At 38.3% G+C, this 23520-nt stretch overlaps 1 protein-coding gene across 1 annotated transcript in view; it reads right to left on the bottom strand.

The window, feature by feature from the left end:
* Positions 1-325: 325 nt before the first annotated feature.
* The window catches only part of WASHC3 (WASH complex subunit 3), a 53963-nt gene continuing 30768 nt past the window's right edge, over positions 326-23520 (bottom strand). The window contains exons 6-7 of the mRNA XM_082634633.1: positions 14652-14716; positions 326-577 (exon numbers count right to left, since the gene is read on the bottom strand). Coding sequence (XP_082490759.1) covers positions 493-577; positions 14652-14716 — 150 coding nt within the window. The 3' untranslated portion in view covers positions 326-492. The remainder of the gene's footprint in view (positions 578-14651; positions 14717-23520) is intronic.

Genomic DNA, 23520 nt, shown 5'->3' on the forward strand with positions numbered 1-23520 from the left:
CAGATCCACAATAAATATGATACATAAGCTTCCAGCTGTCACAGAAAATTTCAATCCAGTATTACTTTCTGCCAGAAATTTCTTTAACAACTCTTAAGATACAAATGTACATAATACTTTTCATGCTAAAATATTCACAAAAATTGAATAATTTAGCCAAATTCACTTTTTTGCTTTGCATTGAGTCTATTTTTGATCACTAAACTCATATCGACTTCATTTTAGATGCTCATTGCATCCCTCAAATACTCTTGAGTACTTTATTTAGGCTATTCTATTTTTCAGTTCAGGGTCCTTTATTTTGGTAACAAGACATACTGCCAGCTTATTATAAATGTTTTATTTATTTAGTTTTTAACATAGAGGAAGCTTGGTGGTGGATATGTAGCCATTTGATGTTTTTATGAGTAAGAGTTAAAGTTCAGGCTCTCTTTCTTATAGAATGTAAATGTGCACCAACACATGTATATGTAATTGTTATCAACATTAAGCTTAGTCACTAAAAGAAGATTCGCTGTCTGAACTTTCTTCTATATTTTTTTCACCTTCGCCATCAGGCACTGGAGCATCTGGCCTCCTAAAAGATAAGGAAAAAAAATTTAATGTTTTTTCCAGTTGAAAAAAAAGCACTAACTGTAAATTAGGTTCATCCTAGAATACTGCTGCTAATAAATCTGCCAAATCTGCGTCCTTAACTGAGTCTCCCGCTCTCCGCCACAGCGTGCTTCTCGCTGGCTTCTCCAGCACCATGGGGATTCAGTGCTATTCCTGTACAGGCCATGGCACTGCTTTCTCCTGCCAGTCCTTACACAGTGTGCTACTTCAGCACTTTCTGCTTCTCATTACCATGGAGACCCAACTACAGACAGAGATGCGATCTGGAGAGGCTGGCATGACCAGTGCTAAATCCTTGCAGCCTCCAAGTGTCCACGAGGTACAGAGAAAGGAAAGCTAGAAGTGGAAAGAAAAAGAAAATCTTCATGTTCAGGAAAGCTGCAGGGAGCAGTTTTAAAATGGAAGAGAGTTCAAGAATGGCCATTAAGAAACACAGGCAATATGGAAATTTTGCGGGGGAAGAGAGTGCCTGTCAAAGAAGCTTCCTAATGTCTGCTGAATGTTTTCACTTATATGTTTTATCATCAGAGAAAGAATATAAGAAGAATGAGTTGGTAAAAATAATGTCTTGAAGGTTCCCTAAGCACAACAAGAAAATGTGAGAATGGTTAAACTCCAGCTTTGCATAGATGTGCTATAATAAACTACATGAAATTTAATGGTGTCATTGAAACAGTCAACTAGATAGGCTCCATAGAGTTTGTCAGTAAATCATTTAATCAGTATGGCAGCACTAACACTCAGGCCCTATTCAATCTAACCAAGGAAGTAAATTAAGCAAATAAAGTATACTTGGGGAAACTAAGAGGGAAAGGAAGAATAATATACCTACTCTGTTTTAATAAAAAAGCTACAAGACTTATTTCTCCCTCAGGCTCCTTGATTCTTATTAAAGATTTAGGACACCAACAAATAAAATTCTTCTTTGCCACAAATATAATTACTATTACTAAAATAAGAAAATGTAGTCTCCTATTTACCTTTAGTTGTAAATTATGGCTGAGTTTTGATGTATACTTTTTAATATCATATCTGTCATGCTACGAAACAGAAGAAATGCTAGCATTGCTTCCTAGCAATGCGTCAAACATAACCCCGTTTGCTCTGCTGCACGATTTTAGATTATGCCTATGAGGAAGTCACATGTATTCAGTACAATAAAACTTTAAAGCTGGGTACAGCATTTATAGGTTTTGTTTGTATGTATGTATGTATGTATGTATGCACATACTTACTTATTTATTTATTTTGGCTGCACCAGGTCTTAGTTGTGGCAGGCGGGATCTTAGTTGCAGCATATGGATTTCTCAGCTGTGGCATGCGGACTCCTTTTTTTTTAAAAATAAATTTATTTATTTATTTATTATTTTGTTTTTGGCTGTGTTGAGTCTTCATTGCTATATGCGGGCTTTCTCAGTTGCAGCGAGCAGGGGTTACTCTTCATTGCGGTGTGCAGGCTTCTTATCTCAGTGCTTCTCTTGTTACCGAGCACCAGCTCTAGGCGTGCAGGCTTCAGTAGTTGTGGTTTGCGGGCTCTAGAGCACAGGCTCAGTAGTTGTGGCACACGGGCTTAGCTGCTCCGCGGCATGTGGGATCTTCCCGAACCAGGGCTCGAACCCACGTTCCCTGCATTGGCAGGCAGATTCTAACCACTGCGTCACCAGGGAAGCCCCGGCATGCGGACTCTTAGTTGCAGCATGCATGCGGGATCTAGTTCCCCAACCAGGGATTGAACCTGGGCCCCCTGCATTGGGAACACAGAGTCGTACCCACTGGACCACCAGGGAAGTCCCAGCATTTATAGGTTTTGACTGATGTTCCATCTGCCTAAAATACTAACACAGAACCACAGTCTTCATCATTCTCCATAGAAGCAAGAACTCTAAAAGTAGTGGGCATAAATACTGGGCACATAGTCCCCAGTAAACTTCTCTTTGCTATATACATGATTCCTTACTGTGTTCATTTTATTAAAAAGGAAAACATTACCAGAGAAAATTATTTCATTACTACTTCAAAATTATATTAGTATCTATGGCAACTCAAACAAATAAAACAATGTACATAACTCCCCTAACATAAATGCTACTTAAGAAAATGATAAAAGCAGCTTAGGCCTAGAATGGAGTGAAATTATAAAATTAATTTTTGTGTGTAACCATTTTTTAATATATGCGATGCTATATAGCATAGTGGTTAAGAACCCAGACTCTGGAGCTAGATTGCGTGGGTTTCAATCCTAGCCTTACTATGTACTTGTTGAGCAACTCTGGGGAAGCTATTTAACCACACTGTGTACCCAACTGACTGATGGGATTGTTGTGATGATTAAGATGAATTACTTAATGTAAAGTATACTGAGTAATATGTGGCACATAGTAAGTATATTAAATAAAGGTTATCTATTATTATTCTTCTCATCTATCATGCACCTACTACTTGCCAAGAACTGTGTTAGGTGCTGGAGGTACAGAGATGGATAACAAGCACTTCCTGCTCTGAGGAAGCTAGTAATTTAGTGGGGGAGACAGAAATGCAAACAAATTATTGTTATACAGTGTGACACACAAAAATATAGTTGTACTAACTACACTTGTTTGAAAAGAAAAGGTAGTTCACTCTACTAGGGTTGGTCACAGGAGACTCCAGAGAGGTGGAGACACTTGTGAAGGGGTTTGGGATGGGTATGAATTTGGCAGAAACAGAAAATGTGGGAGTAAGTGGGGATGAGAGTATTCTGAGTAAAGAAAAAAATGGGAATGGTGCAGCACAGTACATTTGGGACCTATAAGTCTTTCAGTAGCTAGGGTGTAAAGTAACTGGGGTATAACAGTAGATGAGGTTAGGTCATGCATGGGCAATAGGTGGAGGGTGGGGAGAAGTTATATGAAATGTAAGCTTTCACTGAAATTACACAACTAAGTTTAGGAATCTTAAGTAGTCATTTCGTTTGTGTTTTTTTTTTTTTTTTGCGGTACGCAGGCCTCTCACTGTTGCGGCCTCTCCCGTTGTGGAGCACAGGCTCCAGACGCGCAGGCTCAGTGGCCATGGCTCACGGGCCCAGCCGCTCTGCGGCATGTGGGATCTTCCCGGACCGGGGCACGAACCCGTGTCCCTTGCATCGGCAGGCGGACTCTCAACCACTGCGCCACCAGGGAAGCCCTCGTTGTTTTTGAAGTACAGTTTATGTACAGTATTATATGAGTTACAGGTGTACAATGGAGTGATGCACAATTTTTAAAGGTTATATACTCCATTTATAGCTATTATAAAATATTGGCTATATACCCTGTGCTGTACAATATATCCTTGTAGCTTATTTATGTTACATGTAATAGTTTGTACCTTTTAATCCCCTACCTCTATATTGTCCCTCTCCCTTCTCTCTCTCCACTGGTAACCACTAGTTTGTTCTCTATAACTGTGAGTTTGCTTCTTTATTGTTATACTCACTAGTTTGCTGTGTTTTTTAGATTCCAGGTATAAGTGATATCATACAGTATTTGTCTTTCTCTGCCTGACTTATTTCACTTAGCATAATGCCCTCCAAGTCCATCCAAATGGCAAAATTGTACGGATTAGTAGTATTCCATTGGACATATATACCACATCTTCTTTAACCATTCATCTGTTGATGGACACCTAAGTAGTCACTTATTTTTTAATTGAGGTATAATTCACATACCATAAAATTCACCACTTAAAATTGTATAAATTAGTGTTTCTTAGTATATTCACAAGGTTGTAAAAACATTACCACTATCGAATTCCAGAACATTTTCATTACTCCAAAAAGAAACCCAAAACCAATTAGCAGACACTCTCCATTTCCTTTTACCCTCATCCTCTGACAACCATGAATCAACTTTTCTGTGTCTATGGATTTGCCTATTCAGGACATTTCATATAAACAGGATCAAGGATATTCAGCCTTTGTGTCTGGCTTCTTTCACTTAGCATAGTGTTTTCAAGGTTCATCCATGTTGTAGCATTTATCAGTACTTCATTCCTTTTTATGGCTGAATATTATTCCATTGCATGGATATACCACATTTTGCTTATCCATTCATCAGCTGATGAACATTTAGGTTATTTCTACTTTTTGGATGTTATGAATAATGCTGCTAGGAACATCTGTGTACAAGTTTTTTTCTTTTTGTGGTGGTACACGGGCCTCTCACTGTTGTGGCCTCTCCCGTTGCAGAGAACAGGCTCCGGACGCGCAGGCTCAGCGGCCATGGCTCACGGGCCCAGCCGCTCCACGGCATGTGGGATCCTCCCAGACCGGGGCACAAACCCGTGTCCCCTGCACCGGCAGGTGGACTCTCAACCACTGCGCCACCAGGGAAGCCCTGTGTACAAGTTTTGGTGTGCATGTATGTTTTCAATACTCGAGTATAAACCTAGGAGTGGAACTGCTGGGTCATATGGTAGCTCCATGTTTAACTTTTGGAGGAACTGTCAAACTTTTTTCCACAGTGGATGCACCATTTTACATTTCCACCAGCAGAATATGAGGGTTAAAATTTCTCCATATCCTTGTCAACACTTGTTATTCTCTGTCCTTATTCATTTTTTTTCTTTTATTGTGGTATGATAGACATAACATAAAATTTACCATCTTAGCCATTTTAAAGTGTACAGTTCAGTAGTGTTGAGTATACACTCACAGTGTTGTGCAATCATCACCACTATCCACCTACAGAATTCTTCTCATCTTGCAAAATTGATACTCTGTACCAATTAAATGATAACTCCTCATTTCTCTTTCCTTCCAGCCCCTGACAATCACTCCATTACTTTCTGTCTCTATGATCTTGTCTACTCTGAGTAGCTCATATAAGTGGAATCATGTAATATTTGTCTTTTTGTGACTGGCTTATTTCATTTCTCATGTCTTAAGATTCATCCATGTTGCAGCATGTATCAGAATTTCCTTCCAGTTTAAGGATGACTAATACACCGTTGTATGCACATACTATGCTTTGTTTACCCATTCACTTGTGGATGGACATTTGGGTTGTTTCCACCTTTGGGCTATTGTGAAAAATGCTGCTATGAACACCAGTATACAAGTATCTGTTTGAGTCCCTGCTTTCACTTCTTTTGGGTATATAACCAGAAGTGGAATTGCTGGATCATATGGTAATTCTATGCCTAATTTTTGGAGAAATTGCCATACTGTTTTCCATAGCAGTTAAATAATTTTACACTCCCACCCACAGTGCACAAGGTTCATATTCTCACCAATACTTTTTTAGTTTGCCCTCATTGATTTTAAAATAAATTTAGGGCTTCCCTGGTGGCGCAGTGGTTAAGAATCCATCTGCCAATGCACGGAACACAGGTTCGACCCCCAGTCCAGGAAGATCCCACATGCCGCGGAGCAACTAAGCCCGTGTGCCACAACTACTGAACCTGTGCACTGCAACTACTGCAGCCCACACACCTAGAGTCCGTGCTCTGCAACAAGAGAAGCCACCGCAACGAGAAGCCCATGCACCGCAACGAAGAGCAGCCCCCACTCACCGCAACTAGAGAAAGCCTGTGCACAGCAACGAAGACCCAAAGCAGCCAAAAATAAATAAAGAAAAGAAAAGAAATTTAAAGCTATTTTGAATTGGAATTGCTATGAAAACAAAAGAAAAGCTACACACTAGAGTTCCTTTTGTACATAAAAGAGAAAAACTTCAAAAATCATGAGACTCAAATGAGGTAATATATGAAAGCATTTTATAACTTATAAAAACTTTACAAATGTTAATGTAATAATAAAACTCAGAACATCATTTCCAGACTGGATATTCATATTCTTAAGGGGAACAGAAATTTGGCTTTTTATGTTACGATCAGAATTGCTCTTGCTTGACCATATATAATATATATATATATATATATGTATATGTATATATATATATATGTATATATATATGAAATGTTTGTTGTAAGTTTCTTCGTAGAAAGAAGTTTTAAAGATATGTTTAAAAAGGTTGCTACTTTAAACTACTGGCTACACTTCATTACTAAAATCTGAAAATGAAGACGGCATAATCCTCTCAATAGTTTAAACATATAAGTGAATCACTAAAAAAGAGTATATCAGCAAAATGCAGAAAAATATATAAAGTCATAAGTATATTCATGATTTATCATATATATTTTTCTAAAATCTCAACCTTTAGTAGTTACAGTAAAAAACACTAGCTTGGTAGCTACATTTTAATAAGCATATTTATATAATTTGTGGCATCAAGATTATCAATAAAAGTCTTAGTAAAAGCAAAATTTTTTAAAGTTTAACTTTAAACTCTTTACTAAGTTTAATTTGTTTAAAAAGAAGTATTTTCAAAGAAGTTACTAGGTTGACCTCAACTAAAAGTGAGCCAAAGTTTAGAAAGGAAAGGAGAAGGAAGTACTAACCATATACAAATCAGTACTTTTTAGCATACCAGGTGCTGTGTACATTTTATTTGTCACCTTTCTCTCATTTATGGGAATAAATAAGGCTATCAACCACAATCCCTATTGCTCTCATCCCTTCCTTATACTCTTTCTTTGTTACAGTCACATAATCCAGGCCTGGCAGGTCAGAAGAATCTCTTTACCTGGAAAGAGATCAATTCAAGGGAGTGCTCATAACACAAGCACGGACAATCAGAATGCTTCCCCAGAACTGAGCCTTGGATTATGGAAAAGGGGCTCTCTTTCCTTTCAGTTGGCAAAAACTAGCAATATTATAGCCATTTACAATATAAAGCAAATATTATTTGCTAATTCCTTGTTTTCCAGGAGGAAGCTCATCAGCAGTAGGAGAGAAGTGGATGATTATGCCAAGGAGTAAAGGTGGACAGAGGTGCCAGGTGAGAGAGAACACCAGCCAGTACTGATGGCGCTGCGCCCCTGATTCTGTCCTACTTAGACTTCTTAGGTATGTGAGTCAATAACTTTCCTTTTTTGCTTAAGCTAGTTTGAGTTAGTTTTTCTGATCCTGTACATAAAATGAGTCTTAAAATACAAATATCATTGGTATGATTTGTTGTCATTAAAGAGATATTTATATTCGTGTTTAAAACCACAGCCACTTTAAGGACACCAAACATCATAAACATTCTTTGGAAAAACATTTATGTAGGTAAATAGTTTAACGATATTTTTCATTTTTTTAAAATTTAAAACAGCTGAATTTAAAGCAGATTAAGTGCCAAAAACATTGTTAGTAAAACTACTGCTGAGTAGGAGGATTGTGGGGAGAGGGTGCAATGGTTATCATTCAAATCACTTTTCAATATCAACTAGAGCACATACAAAGTTTTAACGTCACATTAGACTTGTCAATTAGGGTTGTTCTCAGAGCCCTATGCAATGGCAATAAGTGGTCTTAAGGAAATAGCAAAACACTGAATTCCTGAACTGAGATTGCAGTGACTACATAAAGACATTTGGTGTAGTTAAAAAAAAAAAAAAGACAATTTTGACTTTGATATTACATAGTAACCAGTAAGACTTACTTCAGTATTACATTTACTCAAACTACACATACTTTGGTCTTTCCATTTCTGAATGCCCATCAAGACAGGTATGTCCTGCCCTTTGTGGGAATCTGTGGCAGATTCCCACAGCCAGAGAAACAATGTAATGTCTAATAGCATAAAGAAAAAGAAAGCCAGCCATCCTAGGTAAGATGGGTTTCTGCTGTTTATCTTGGGGTTCTTTACTTCCAACAACTCTCTATCTCTTGCTTGCTAGACATTGGAAGACCACAACTGCTTTTTTCTTTTTTTAATAAATTTATTTATTTTAGTTTTGTCTGCGTTGGGTCTTTTGTTGCTGCGCGTGGGCTTTTTCTCTAGTTACAGCAAGCAGGGGCTACTCTTCGCTGTCGTGCACGGGCTTCTCATTGCGATCGCTTCTCGTTGCGGAGCACGAGCTCCAGGCATGTGGGCTTCAGTAGTTGTGGCACGTGGGCTCAGTAGTTGTGGCTTGTGGGCTCTAGAGCACAGGCTCAGTAGTTGTGGTGCACGGGCTTAGTTGCTCCGTGGCATGTGGGATCTTCCCAGACCAGGGCTCGAACCCGTGTCCCCTGCATTGGCAGGCAGATTCTTAACCACTGAGCCACCAGGGAAGACCCACAACTGCTTTTTAACACCACCTCTTTGATATTTTTATTATTTCTTACTCCTGTGATCAAGGTCTCCAACAGTGGACTAATCATAATTTTCTGACATTGTTTTTATCTGTCCTATACTTTCTAGTCAGTCTGCCAGCCAGTGGTCAAGGACTGGTAATTACCTTGAATGGAATCCCAGCTCAGCAAAAACTAAAAAAATGGAACGAGAGAAAAAACCTATTTTGGGGGACTTCCCTGGTGGTCCAGTGGTTAAGACTCCACACTCCCAATGCAGGGGGACCAGGCTGAATCCCTGGTCAGGGAACTAGATCCCGCATGCTGCAACTAGAAGATCTCGCATGCTGCAAAGAAGATCCCCCATGCCACAACTAAGACCCAGTGCAGCCAAATAAATAAATAAAATAAATATTAAAGACAAAAAAACAAAAAAAACCTATTTTTGGAATTGTTCAGTCGGGGAATTGAGATCAATTCTATCCTTAACCAGCCAAAACCCAACCTTTAATCCATTATATTGTTCTGTAGCAGGAGACAGACGAAGATCATTGGCAGATAAGGTATTCCATTAGAGGGCAGGAAAATCTTCTGGATATGCCTTAAATGTAATTAAATAAAGTTTTCTTGCTTTCCAGTATCTGTTTGGTTAACACTAATGAATCTCTTCTTGTTTCAGTGACAAGTAGGCTGAGGTGGTTACTTCTATTTCTGGCAACGATAGTCATGGTCATTCCACAGGCTGGGAGGAGGGTATAAATGTATTTTGAATAGATAAGTCCAGGACAAATGCCAGCTGAGCTGGTTCTGTTTAAAGCCTGCAAAGTAACTTGCCTTCTTTAGCCAAATCAGTATGCTACAAACTGCACCCTCCTACTAATATTAAGAGTGTGACCAGTTAAATTTCAATTTCAGAAGTCTGTTCTTTATTTTTTATTTCTATTTTTTTGCTTTTTATATTTATTTTATTTATTTATTTTTGGCTGTGTTGGGTCTTCGTTGCTGCGTGCAGGCTTTCTCTAGTTGCGGTGAGCGGGGGCTACTCTGTTGCAGTGCATGGGATTCTCATTGTGGTGGCTTCTCTTGCTGCAGAGCACGGGCTCTAGGTGCACAGGCTTCAGTAGTTGTGGCACACGGGGTCAGTAGTTGTGGCTCGCGGGTTCTAGAGTTCAGCCTCAGTAGTTGTGGTGCATGGGTTTAGTGGCTCCGCGGCATGTGGGATCTTCCCGGACCAGGGCTCGAACCCGTGTCCCCTGCATTGGCAGGAGGATTCTTAACCACTGCACCATCAGGGAAGCCCCAGAAGTCTGTTCTTTACTACAAAGTTTAAAATATAGATTTTTTCAGTTTGGGAAAACACAGAGTATAACTGAAAAGGATAATTACTCTGTACGTTAAATATGTCTTTGTTGAGAACACAGTGGTGCACAGGCAACGACAGGACTCTAAACAAGTTGGGATCCAAAAGCCTGGTAAATCCAATTGTTTAGAACTTGCTACAGATTCCTCCGTTAAAACACTCATAAATCACAACTAACATTTACTGAACATTTACTGCTTGTCCAGAGCTGTGCTAAGTGCTTACATCATTCTCTTACTCAGTCTGAACAACTCTATAAAGGGTGAACTCTTCTATTTCCCATTTACTGATGAGGAAACTGATGAACAGATTGATTAGGTAATTAGTGCAGGGTCATATAGCTAGAAAGTGGCAGGGCAGAATCCGGACCCCAGCAAGTAGACCATTTCTAAAGTCTGCCTTAGCCTGAGCCTTAACCATCATGAATTTCATCTCTTGATGGACAGGTCCAGAGGCTAGTCTATTTATGTTGGAGTGGTAAAAGTAGTAATTACTAGGTAATAATAGTAACCTTAGTTATGGGACATAAATGTAAGCATAGAACAGGATAGGGAGAAACATTTTTTTTTCTGGTAAGAAAAATCTAGGCATTGATTGAAAAAATTTATAAGGCATGATTTACCTGTTCTATATTTCTAAAACAGATAAAATTTAAAATTTTCCATTTTTTTTCCCCTTAAACTCTTTTGAGTATGATGGTAAAAATGATACTCTTTCACATATCTTTTGATTTCACGGTATTTTTTCTTCTACTAATTTTTACAAGCTAAACAGAACTAATTCTTGGTTATATAAGCACTATTGTTATTTTCAAAAACTTGGATTTGTAAGAATATTAAATAATCACTCAGAAGTAGCAAACAAATACTATTTATTTGGTAATTATCAGGCATTTTCTTCAGTTTTATAGACTTTCTAAAATTCAGTGATAGTCATTTTTGAAGGAAAATAGCCAGGCTCTCTTCTCCCTTATCATGTAAACCGTTGCGGTTCAAAATTATGTACTCTCCCTAGGTTCTTCAGAACCATTTTTTTTCTTTTTTTTCTTAGATTCCATATATATGTGTTAGCATACAGTATTTGTTTTTCTCTTTCTGACTTACTTCACTCTGTATGACAGACTCTAGGTCCATCCACCTCAGGAATCAAGATGCAGACGTAGAGAATGGACTTGAGGACACGGGGAGGGGGAAGGGGAAGCTGGGACGAAGTGAGAGAGTGGCATGGACATATACACACTACCAAATGTAAAATAGACAGCTAGTGGGAAGCAGCTGCGTAGCACAGGGAGATCAGCTAGGTGCTCTGTGACCACTTAGAGGGGTGGGATTGAAAGGGTGGGAGGGAGACACAAGAGGGAGGGAATATGGGGATATATATATACACATAGCTGATTCACTTTGTTATAAAGCAGAAACTAACACAACATTGTAAAGCAATTATACTCCAATAAAGATGTTAAAAAATAAACAAAAAAAAATAGCAAAATTACATACTGTCAGCTTCCAAACTGTTATATACACAAGCCAACTGAAGAACAATGTATTTTCTGATCAGTATTTATTTCTATATTAACCTCAGTTTTGCTCTTTGCTCAGTGCAAACAGATCTAGACTATTTCTTCTTACAGTAATATGAATCTGTCTTACTACCTAAAGGTAACAGAAAAAGTGTATGTTTATACCTTAAAAGACAAAAAAACAGTCTTTACTGAAAGCTCTTGGCTGAGCCTAAGTATGTACATAAGATTCTAAATAAAAGTACACTCTTTCCTTGGATGGCACATTTTCTTCTCCTTTATCATCTCAGACTTTCCCCTCAAAGCGAGGCTCCTTAACTTTTATGTAAACATGATTCCCAAAGTGCCAGAATTCCTCCTTAACAAGGTGATTGATTCCACTTATATCTAGCTAAATGTAGTGGGAGCTGGTTTTCTAGTGGTAGTGGTGATAGGTTACAGTGAGTCACCCTATTCCAACCAGCGCCCCTTGTGACCAATGGCATGTACTTATGAGGTAATGGGTCAGAATTCAGGCTCCAGGCTGTGGTTGAGGAACAGCTTTTCTGTTAAGGCAATGTTAACTGTTACTGGAATTCTACCCTAAAACTTGGCATCACTTTGCAACTGAATGTTTCTCAACGTTTACAGACAATGATATGTCCTCATGCTTGCTAAGTGAGATACATCAAGGAAGTACTGGGAGTCCTGAGGGTTCTCCCCTTGGTTGTCATCCATGGACTTCTTTTTTTCTTTTTTAATATTTATTTATTTATTTTTGGCTGTGTTGGGTCTTAGTTGTGGCACGCAGGATCTTTCGTTGCAGCGCAGAGGCTTCTCTCTAGTTGTGGCATGCAGGCTCCAGAGTGCACAGGCTCAGTAGTTGAGGTGCATGGGCTCAGTAGTTGTGGCAGGCTCCAGAGCACGTGGGCTCTGTAGTTGTGGCATGCAGGTTCTCTAGTTGTGGCGCTTGTGCTCAGTAGTTGTGGCACATGCGTTTAGCTGCCCCACGTCATGTGGGATCTTAGTTCCCTGACCAGGGATCGAACCCCCATCCCCTGCATTGGAAGTCGGATTCTTAACCACTGGATCGCCAGGAAGTCCCATCCATGGACTTCTTAAGATGGCGATACCTAAATGGACTCTTTAAGAATATGAAGTCAGCCTGGCTATTTAAGATGGGGGAAGGAAGTTCCATGGGGAGGAATACAAACATTCAAAGACACCAGGATAATGATACATTCAGAGAACTGCCAGTAGTTTGCTACAGCTGCAGGAGACAGGGAGGTATGGATGAATGGCAAGAAATGAAGCTAGAGTCTTGATGATAAAAGCATTTATTTGCAATTCTAAGATGTTAGGCTATATGTTAAAGGCAGTGGAGAATCACAGAAAGATTTGTATGTATGAACAGATGAACTATATGAAGAGATCCACTAAGTTTTTAGTGACAGATTGAAAGAGAATAGGAAAACCAATCAGGAGTTATTATAATAATTCAGGTGAAAAACGATGAGGGCTTGAACTAAACAGCAATGGCATGGAGGCATGTGGTCAGATGTGAGAGATTAAAAAAGAGAAAATCACAGTGACTGACATGTTAAGGGGTAGAGAGGAGGGCAGAATCAAGGGTGACTTTCAAGTTGCTACTGTGGGTAGATGGTTGAAGTAAAGGATAATGAAGTAGGTTTAGGCTGGGCAGGGGATAAAGTGAAGCCAGTAGGGGGTAGAGGTACTGGATTATAGCGCTTATAGGGTGGCTTATAGGGCTGCTTATAGGCCCTATAGCTTATAGGGTTGTTAGTTTTCCATTTATTACATTTTCTCTAGAAAGAAAAATCATGACTTTAAAGGTCATTTTAGCTCTCTGTTAGTACAGAAGGTCTACTGTGTATTTCCAGAAGCAAAAAAGAGGTCACAGTCAATGTTAAATATATTCCAATGAGTACCAAAATGGATTGGACCCATATGTTCAATTCACATTAAAGTATATGTCACAATCCATCTGCTTTTAAAGTGTGTCAGAAACAATTTCCAGAGCAAATGCCAAATATCCTGGAGATACTTTAATTCAAATTACCAATTATACCATTGTACTTGAACTGTTTGCTACTGAAATACATACTAAATGGAGATACATGTGGGAAATCTGTTCTTGCAGACTTCTAAAAAATTCTTAAATTTCATATTTTGAAAGATAAAATATGAGGAAAAGATTGCATATATGAGGGAAAAAATGCATACATTTTCTTGAAGGGCTGAGAGCCAAGAAAAATTCCAAAGTATACTGCTAGTAGAGTATGAATGCCTGCATAGCTACCATAGTTATATACATTGGGGTGAACTAAAATCCCAACCTGGAAAGACTCTTTACAAGTGTCTAGATATTTGCAAAGGAGACTAGTTCTGAATAATCCATTACGATATATTTTACCCAGGATGAGCTATGTAGCCAGGTTTGCCTGGATGGAGTAAATTACTGTCAAATTTCTGAGCCACAAATTTTCAGCATTTCTCAAAAATTTTTTTATAAAACTCATACAAAACAATATCTAGTTTCTAATAACCATTACTGTGGACTTAGAGTTACTCTATTTATTTCCCCATCTGGCTCAACCTAGATCATGTAGAGTATATTTCCTATACACTAAGGTCTTAAATAAAAAACTATAGATAATTCAAGAGAGAGAGAGAGAGAGAGATGGAAGGAAGGAGGGAGGGAGGGAGGAAAAAAGTAGCATGGGAAGAAAAAGAGCACTGCTTCTTGAAGACATTACTGCTGTGCAACAAAACTGTCATCAAACTCCATCCCTTTTGCATATACAGATTCATCATCAATCTATTGAAACCACTCCTAAAATGTCTTAAGGCTAGTTTTAGTAGCATAGCATAGATTTTTCACTTTTTAAACATAGCAGAGACACTGTTTATGAAGGTGGTCTCCTCAACCATAAAACACTGTATAGGAAAAACATATAGAGCTTGAAATATTTTTATTATCACTGATAAACTCAGCATCTTGGCAGTAATATCATTATATTAGAAGAATTACTTACTCAAGAAGATCTGGGTCTAGTCCTTCTGATATCATTTTGTTTCTTATTGCCATGACTGGAACACCCTAAGCAAAGAACACAAGATAATAATTCAATTATTAAATATACCTCCTTCATAAAAACAGACAAATAAACCAATGGAACAGAATCAAAAGCCGAGAAATAAACCCAAGCAACAAATATTTGACAAGGGAGCCAAGAATACTCAATGAAGGAAACAGTCTCCTCAATAAATGGTGCTGGGAAAATTGGATATTCACACATAAAAGAATAAAACTTGACCCCTATATCTTGTACCACTCATAAAAATTAACTTGAAATGGATTAAAGACTTAAATGTAAGACCTGAAACTATGAAACTCCTAGAAGAAAACATAGAAAGAAAGCTCCTTGACATGGGTCTAGTAATGATATTATGGAAATCATACCTAAAGCATAAGAGACAAAGTAAAAAATAAACAAGTGAGACTACATCAAGCTACATGTAGCTACAAAGCTACACAGCAAAAGAAATCATCAACAAAGTGGGAAAACTGGGCTTCCCTGGTGGTGCAGTGGTTAAGAATCCACCTGCCATTTCAGGGGACACGGGTTCGAGCCCTGGTATGGAAGATCCCACATGCTGCGGAGCAACTAAGCCCATGAGCCACAACTCCTGAGCCTGTGCACCTAGAGCCTGTGCTCTGCAACAAGAGAAGCCACCGCGATCAGAAGCCCACGCACAGCAACGAAGAGTAGCCCCCACTCACCGCAATTAGAGAAAGCCCGTGCGCACCAACAAAGACCCAATGCAGCCAAAATTAAAATAACTAAAATAAATAAATTTATTTTTTTAAAAAGTGGGAAGACAACCTATGAAATGGGAAAAAATATTTGCAAACCATGTATCTGGTAAGAGGTTAATATCCAAAATATATAAAGAACTCATACAACTCGAGCAAAAAACCAAATAATTCAATTAAAAAATGGGCAAAGAACCTGAATAGACATTTTTCCAAAGCAGATATATGAATGGCCAACAGATACATGAAAAGATGCTCAACATCACTAGTCACTAGGGAAACGTGAATTAAAATCACAACGAGATATCACCTCATGCCTGTTAGAATGGCCATGATCAAAAGACAAGAGATAACAAATGCTGGCATGGATGTGAAGAAAAGAAAACCCTGCGCATTGTTTGTGAGATTGTAAATTGGTACAGCCACTGTGGAAAACAGTATGAAGTTTTCTCAAAAAATTAAAAATAGAACTACCATATGATTCAGCAATTCCAGTTCTGGGAGTATATCCAAAAAACCCAGAAACACCAACTTGAAAAGATGTCTGCATCCTCATATTCATAGCAGCACTATTTGCAATAGCCGAGACATGGAAACTACCTAGGTGTCCACTGAAGGATGAATGGATAAAGAGTGTATATATACACAATGGAATATTATTCAGCCATAAAAAACAGGAAAACCCTACCGTCTGTGACAACATGGGTGGATCTTGAAGGCATAATGCTAGGTGAAATGAGTCAGACAGAAAAAGACAAATACTGTTCGATCTCACTTATATATGGAATCTAAAAACAGAACAAAACAAAAAACCAAACTCATAGAAAAAGAGATCAGACTTGTGGTTACCAGAGGCAGAGGGTGGGGGTAGGAGGAACTGGAGGAAGATGGTCAAAAGGTACAAACTTAGTTATAAAATAAATAAGTACTGGGGATGTAATGCACAACATGATGACTATAGATAACTTTTCCTTATATCATACAGCAGTGTTAACAGAGTAGATCCTGAGAGTTCTCATCACAGGTGAATTTTTTTCTTTTTTTTTTTTTTTTTTTTTTTGCGGTACGCGGGCCTCTCACTGCTGTGGCCTCTCCCGTTGCGGAGCACAGGCTCTGGATGCACAGGCTCAGCAGCCATGGCTCACGGACCCAGCCGCTCTGCGGCATATGGGATCCTCCCAGACCGGGGCACGAACCCATATCCCCTGCATCGGCAGGCGGACTCTCAACCACTGCGCCACCAGGGAGGCCCTCTTTTCTTTTTATTGTATCTATATGAGGTGATGGATGTTAACTAAACCTACTGTGGTAATCATTTCACAATATACGTGAATCAAACCATCATGCTGTACACCTTAAACTTTTCAGTGATGTATGTCAATTATTTCTCAATAAAACTGGAAAAAAAAAAAATAGAAGCCAGGAAAAAAAAGCCTCCTTTTAGATGGTTCATTATTTAAAATAGCTCTTATTTTGCTTTTATATTAGTATGTGCATAGCACTTGAATAATCTAATAAGGTATACATTTTAACTGACTGAATGGAATCAGTGCTATCTAGTACCACATAAGCCCAGATTAAATCATTTGAGTTTATCTATTACTAATTCTGCTGGATAGAAGCCAGATATCATATTCTCACTCTTCTTATATCATCAAAACAAAGAAAACATTGATAAGTCAAATGATTAAGGCCTTGGCTGGGATGGTGCCATGAATACTTAACAATATGAATAAATGTCTTTTCAAAGATTTCAGAGCTTTCTACTCTTAAGTATAGCTATGTCAATGTTCTTTTCATAAGCAAACGGTCCAATTTCACTTGGACACATTATGCAAAAAGGTCAAACAGAATTCAAGAACTCTCTTGGGATTATATTACACATCTTCTCTATACCAATACAAACACCATGTAATGATAATCCTAGAAGTGTATAAGTCACAAAAACATTGAGAACATGTGAATTTCAAAGTTCAGGATAAGAACATCAAAACAGTAAGAAGAGGATATGTCAGAAATAAATACAAATTTACTTGAAAAGGGGACTAATTTGATGTATAAATAAACATTTATTGAAAGCTCACTTATAAAGCTTTAAGGGGAGAAGATGCAATCAAGTCTCTTTCTCAACTCCTCCTCTTCCCCAAAAGATGAGGAAACACTAATCAGATGTGTTAAATTTGAGGACCTTGATTATACCACCTTCAGAAGTAAGTGGGGTCACCATGCTATAAAAGGCTGTACACATGGTTGGGACCCTCTCCCTCATATCTTTTCATCCCACGTGCAGAAAGGGTAAGCTGAGCCAGAGTCCACATGGGAAAAAGCTCAATCTCCTCTCTACGCTGTTGCATACTCTTCTCTTTGGCCCTCCCTTGTCACTAGCCAGTTGTGACATTCAGTTTTGAACCTAAGGTACAGAAGAGGCCCCTTAGGAGCTCTGATGCTCCCATCCAATTTCGCAGAGCCCTACCCTGAAGTTTCTGCACTAACCCAGCTAAGGTTCCCTTGCTTTCTTCTGCAGCTGTCCATTGTCTGTTTTCTGGTCTGAGGGATCTTACAGGGTTAGAAATAAACTTACTGGGGTTAGCGGTAGAATTCTGATATCACATTCCCACACCTCAATGTTTAACACCACAATGGCAGCACAGTGCTTTATGCTGAGAAAATAACAACATAATCAGCCCCTGCCCTCAGAGAGCACAGTCTAATAGATGTGTTAAAAAGATGATCACAATACAGTCATAAAATTGATAACAGAGACCTGCATAATGGGCAAGGTTAGACTCAAGGAAAGGCAGACTGAGTTGAGGACCAGCAAAGAATTTGCTGAGGTGAGTCTTGAAGAGGGGATAGGAGCTTATTTAAAATAAAAAACACAAAGACTCAGAAATATATATATATAAATTTTCAAATAATCTATCCATACATAAGCTTGTTTCAAAAATGTTTTAAAGAACAAATATATACTTGTCCAGCTATTTCCCTCCAAAATGCTGATTTTATCTTACATTTCATCCAATAAATCTGTGTTGAGATACAGGCAAGTATATGTAAAAAATATGAGAGTCAAATGGATTATAAATTCAATATGCAGAGCTTTCAAAATTAATGACCATGTATCTCTCATAGAAATGTTACAGATCTTGCCAAATTAAGTTCAGATTAACTACAATCCTCATTTTTAAAATCAGAAAATGTATTAAAAATTTAATCCTCACTTAAAAAAAAAAAAAAGCCCAAAAAAGACTGTTGTAGAAAGAGTCATTAGATGCCTTCTACAACCATAATCTCTTATTTTGGCTATGGAAGAGAAAAAGTCCAAGTTCTCTACAGCTTGCTAGGTTACAAGAGGCTGGGAAAGCAAAGGTTTTTTTGTTTTTCAAATTCACGGGTTACCAGGAAGACTCTCTCCTGAAAAAGGCAAGGCTGTCATTTACAGGCCCATCTATGTATTCATTTTCATAACTGTTATGCTTTATATTATAAATTGGTAAAATATAATCTGTTAAGACTCCGATAACAAGAAACTTTATTTATTTTTTTAACATCTTTATTGGAGTATAATTGCTTTACAATGGTGTGTTAGTTTCTGCTGTATAACAAAGTAAATCAGCTATATGTATACATATATCCCCATATCCCCTCCCTCTTGCGTCTGCCTCCCACCCTCCCCATGCTATGCGGCTACTTCCCACTGGCTATATATTTTACATTTGGTAGTGTATATATGTCAATGCTACTCTCTCACTTTGTTCCAGCTTACCCTTCCCCCTCCCCGTGTCCTCAAGTTCATTCTCTACGTCTGCGAACAACAGACACTTTAAATGCAACCTAAATACTAGATGGATAAAAATAAATGCATCATCATAGAATTCTCTTGAAAACCATACTTCTGAAAGCAATACTGTTCCATGGGGCAATCTTTAAGGTATTCTGAAAAGTTAAGAAGAAGACAAAGAAGCTAGAAGATAAAACTTTGGATCTTTCGTTAGCTTATGAGGTTTAAGGATAAATGAAAGATAGAAAACAAGCACTTACCTGCTTTGGGGCATCCAGCATGAACAGACTCTTACATTTGGAATAAAGTAAGCACAAGATCACAATTTGCACCACTTTAAAAATATATTATCTGGAGCTAAGACTTGAGAGAAAGATTTTGAAATAAAATGTACTTAATAATAGCTTTGTAATAAAAATTATTTAATTTTTTTTTCTTGTGGTATGCGGGCCTCTCACTGTTGTGGCCTGTCCCATTGCGGAGCACAGGCTCCGGACGCACAGGCTCAGTGGCCATGGCTCACGGGCCCAGCCGCTCCGCAGCATGTGGGATCATCCCGGACCGGGGCACGAACCTGTGTCCCCTGCATCAGCAGCCAGACTCTCAACCATTGCGCCATCAGGGAAGCCCAAAATTATTTAATTTTAGTAGTAGAGAAGAAAGCTGACTACTTGAACTACAAGGTTGGAATTTTTACTTGATAATTAAATGTCACTCAACTCTTTAGTATAACAGGGAAAGTTAGGAGTTTGAAACATTTCATTAAAAGAACTCTGAAGTGCTAGGGAAAAATGGTAAAAAGAGCAAGAGTTAAGGTCATACTTTAAAAAGACCTCTCAGTTTTTATTAACTATGGTTTGATGGTATAAGGTCTTTTGACAAACTCAACTATGTGATTTATTTATTATACTTTAGCATAATCTCCACAGGATATCATTGGAAAGGTTATATAAATAAGTTATACAGCCGAGAAAACAGAAGGGAGGAGAAGTGAGGATTGAAAAAAGCTTCCTAAAATATAGCAGAGAAAGTGGTATGGAGTTGGAGAGGGGGAGGCAGTAGGTGGGAAGGGAGAACTGGGGAACAGGGAAGTTGGTGAAATTTGGTAAGCTTCCTATTTTATCATTAGTTTCATGGAATTGGTTACAGTATAAGAGAAGCCTGAATCTATAAGCTCCATATTTTATCCTTAGTTTCTTGAAGCTGGTTACATCACAAGAATACAGATACTACCAAAGTTTGGTGAGTCTTTAGTCATTTCTGTATATGAATATAGATAAAGGAAAATACATATAACTATAATATCTTACCCTATTAAAGACTTTACTATTATCATCACCTTAATACAAATCTGATTAAAAGCTCGAAACAAAAATAATTTGGCCTATGTTCCAAAGGACGCATTCCAAAGAGATTTGCTGCTATGTTTCCAGAGATGTTGCTTAGAAAATTGGTTGTTTTGCTATATTCTTCCTTAGAGGTTAAGAAACGGAGTCTGGTTTGTTAAACATCAAAAAGAAGTGTCCAATTTCTGATCTCCAAGAGACAAAGCTACTGGTGGTCTAAGGAGGACATGAGAGACCTCAAAACTGAAGTCTACTGAACTGTGGGATTATTTTTGGCAAGTGATAATGGCAGTTTGTCCAACATAAGTAATGAAGAAGAGAAAAGGCAGCCATAAGTCTGATGTTCCAAAAAATCATGTCTGTATTTGCGTCACTGGAGAAAGTGTGTAAAGAAGCCACACTAATGAAATTACGATGGCAACACTAATAGTTAAACACTACTTTCTTATATCACAAAAACTGTTGGAGGCTTATAGGACTGCCAATATTTACATTTATTTGTTATTATGTTAATGAAAGCCAAGATACTAAATTCCTTTATAAAATCATGTTGAAATTCTCCTAAAGTTTTAGATTAGAAGGGGAAAAAAAACCCTCTTACTCAATCTAATAGAAATGACTTCCCTTTTTAAAAATAATAATACTCTGGAGGTTCCTTAAAAAACTAAAAATAGAACTACCATACAACCCAGCAATCCAACTACTGGGCATATACCCTGAGAAAACCATAATTCCAAAAGAGTCATGTACCACAATGTTCATTGCAGCTCTATTTACAATAGCCAGGACGTGGAAGCAACCTAAGTGTCCACTGATAGATGAATGGATAAAGAAGATGTGGCACATATATAGAATGGAATATTACTCAGCCTTAAAAAGAAACAAAATTGAGTTACTTGCAGTGAGGTGGATGGACCTAGGGTCTCATAGAGTGAAGTAAGTCAGAAAGAGTAAAACAAATACCATAAGCTAACACAGATGTATGGAATCTTAAAAAAAAAATGGCTCTGAAGAACCTAGGGGCAGGATGGGAATAAAGCAGACCTACTAGAGAATGGACCTGAGGACACAGGGAGGGGGAAGGGTAAGCTGGGACAAAGTGAGAGAGTGGCATGGACACATATACATTACAAAATGTAAAACCGATAGCTAGTGGGAAGCAGCTGCATAGCACAGGGAGATCAGCTCGGTGGTTTGTGACCACCTAGAGGGGTGGGATAGGGAGGGTGGGAGGGAGGGAGATGCAAGAGGGAAGAGATATGGGGATATATATATACGTATAGCTGATTCACTTTGTTATACAGCAGAAGCACACCATGGTAAAGCAATTATACTCCAATAAAGACATTAAAAAAAAAAGATGTGGCACATATATACAATGGAATATTACTCAGCCATAAAAAGAAACGAAGGATTTCCTGGTGGCGCAGTGGTTAACAATCCGCCTGCCAATGCAGGGGACACGGGTTCAAGCCCTGGTCCAGGAAGATCCCACATGCCGCGGAGCAATTAAGCCCGTGTGCCACAACTACTGAGCCTGAGCTCTAGAGCCTGCGAGCCACAACTACTGAGCCTGCGTGCCGCAACTACTGAAGCCCATGCACCTAGAGACCGTGCTCTGCAACAAGAGAAGCCACCGCGATGAGAAGCATGCGCACCACAACGAAGAGTAGCCCCTGCTCGCGGCAACTAGAGAAAGCCCGTGCACAGCAACGAAGACCCAACACAGCCAAAAATAAAAATAAAATAAATAAATTTATATAAAAAAAGAAAAGAAATTGAATTATTTGTAGTGAGGTGGATGGACCTAGAGTCTGTCATACAGAGTGAAGTAAGTCAGAAAGAGAAAAACAAATACCATATGCTAACACATATATATGGAATCTAAAAAAAAAAAAAAAAAAAGGTTCTGAAGAACCTAGGGGCAGGACAGGAATAAAGACACAGATGTAGAGAATGGACTTGAGGACATGGGGAGGGGGAAGGGTAAGCTGCGACGAAGTGAGAGAGTGGCATGGACATATATACACTACCAAATGTAAAATAGATAGCTAGTGAGAAGCAGTCACATAGCACAGGGAGATCAGCTCTGTGACCACCTAGAGGGGTGGGATAGGGAGGGTGGGAGTGAGGCGCAAGAGGGAGGGGATATGGGGACATATGTATACATACAGCTGATTCACTTTGTTATAAAGCAGAAACTAACACACCACTGTAAAGCAATTATACTCCAATAAAGATGTTAAAAAAAATAATGCTCCTTATATGTTCAAGTTTTTTCCTCTCAGTTTATGAGCTTGAATCACAATACAGTTATGAAAGATGGAAAATATGAAGTTTTTTTCCCTACTTAGGTAAACAATAAAGAAAAGATCTATTGAGTTGGTAGGTGGATAGTACTTTTTTCATTTGAAGGAAGAAAGAATGAGTAGGAATTGGAAAGATGTTATGGGCTGGAAAAAAGCAGCCAGTCCTCCAATCAGGCTTCGTTTATTTAAATTTTAACTTAGTGAAATGGACTCAACCATTTCTTTGCCTTCTGATTTTCAACAGTGCTATATTTAAAATACCTATATTGCATTTTATGAATCATATTAGTAAGGTGTTATATTTAGAATAAAATCTTCAGGTGAAATAATCTATATAATAGATAATAAATGTTTACTGAACAATCATAACAAAAACAATCACATGTTCAATTATCTCCTTCTGGAAGCTTTCCATGAAGGGCTACAAAATTAATTTAAATAAACCTCTTAATCACTGTAAAGTGGACGATGGCTACCTAAAAAAAACGGAAGCTTTATTACTAATGACTTGTACAGATTTAGAAAATGCTATACTCTGATATTACAATATCAGATACTGTTGCCACCAAGGGTCATTTATTTGAACCTAAATATGTGGGCAAAAAAGAAGCTCACAAATTTTGACTAGCACTATATACAGTGGTTTCTATG

This window comes from Mesoplodon mirus (assembly GCF_964341445.2).
Source record: "Mesoplodon mirus genome assembly, chromosome: 11".
Lineage (NCBI taxonomy): Eukaryota > Metazoa > Chordata > Mammalia > Artiodactyla > Ziphiidae > Mesoplodon > Mesoplodon mirus.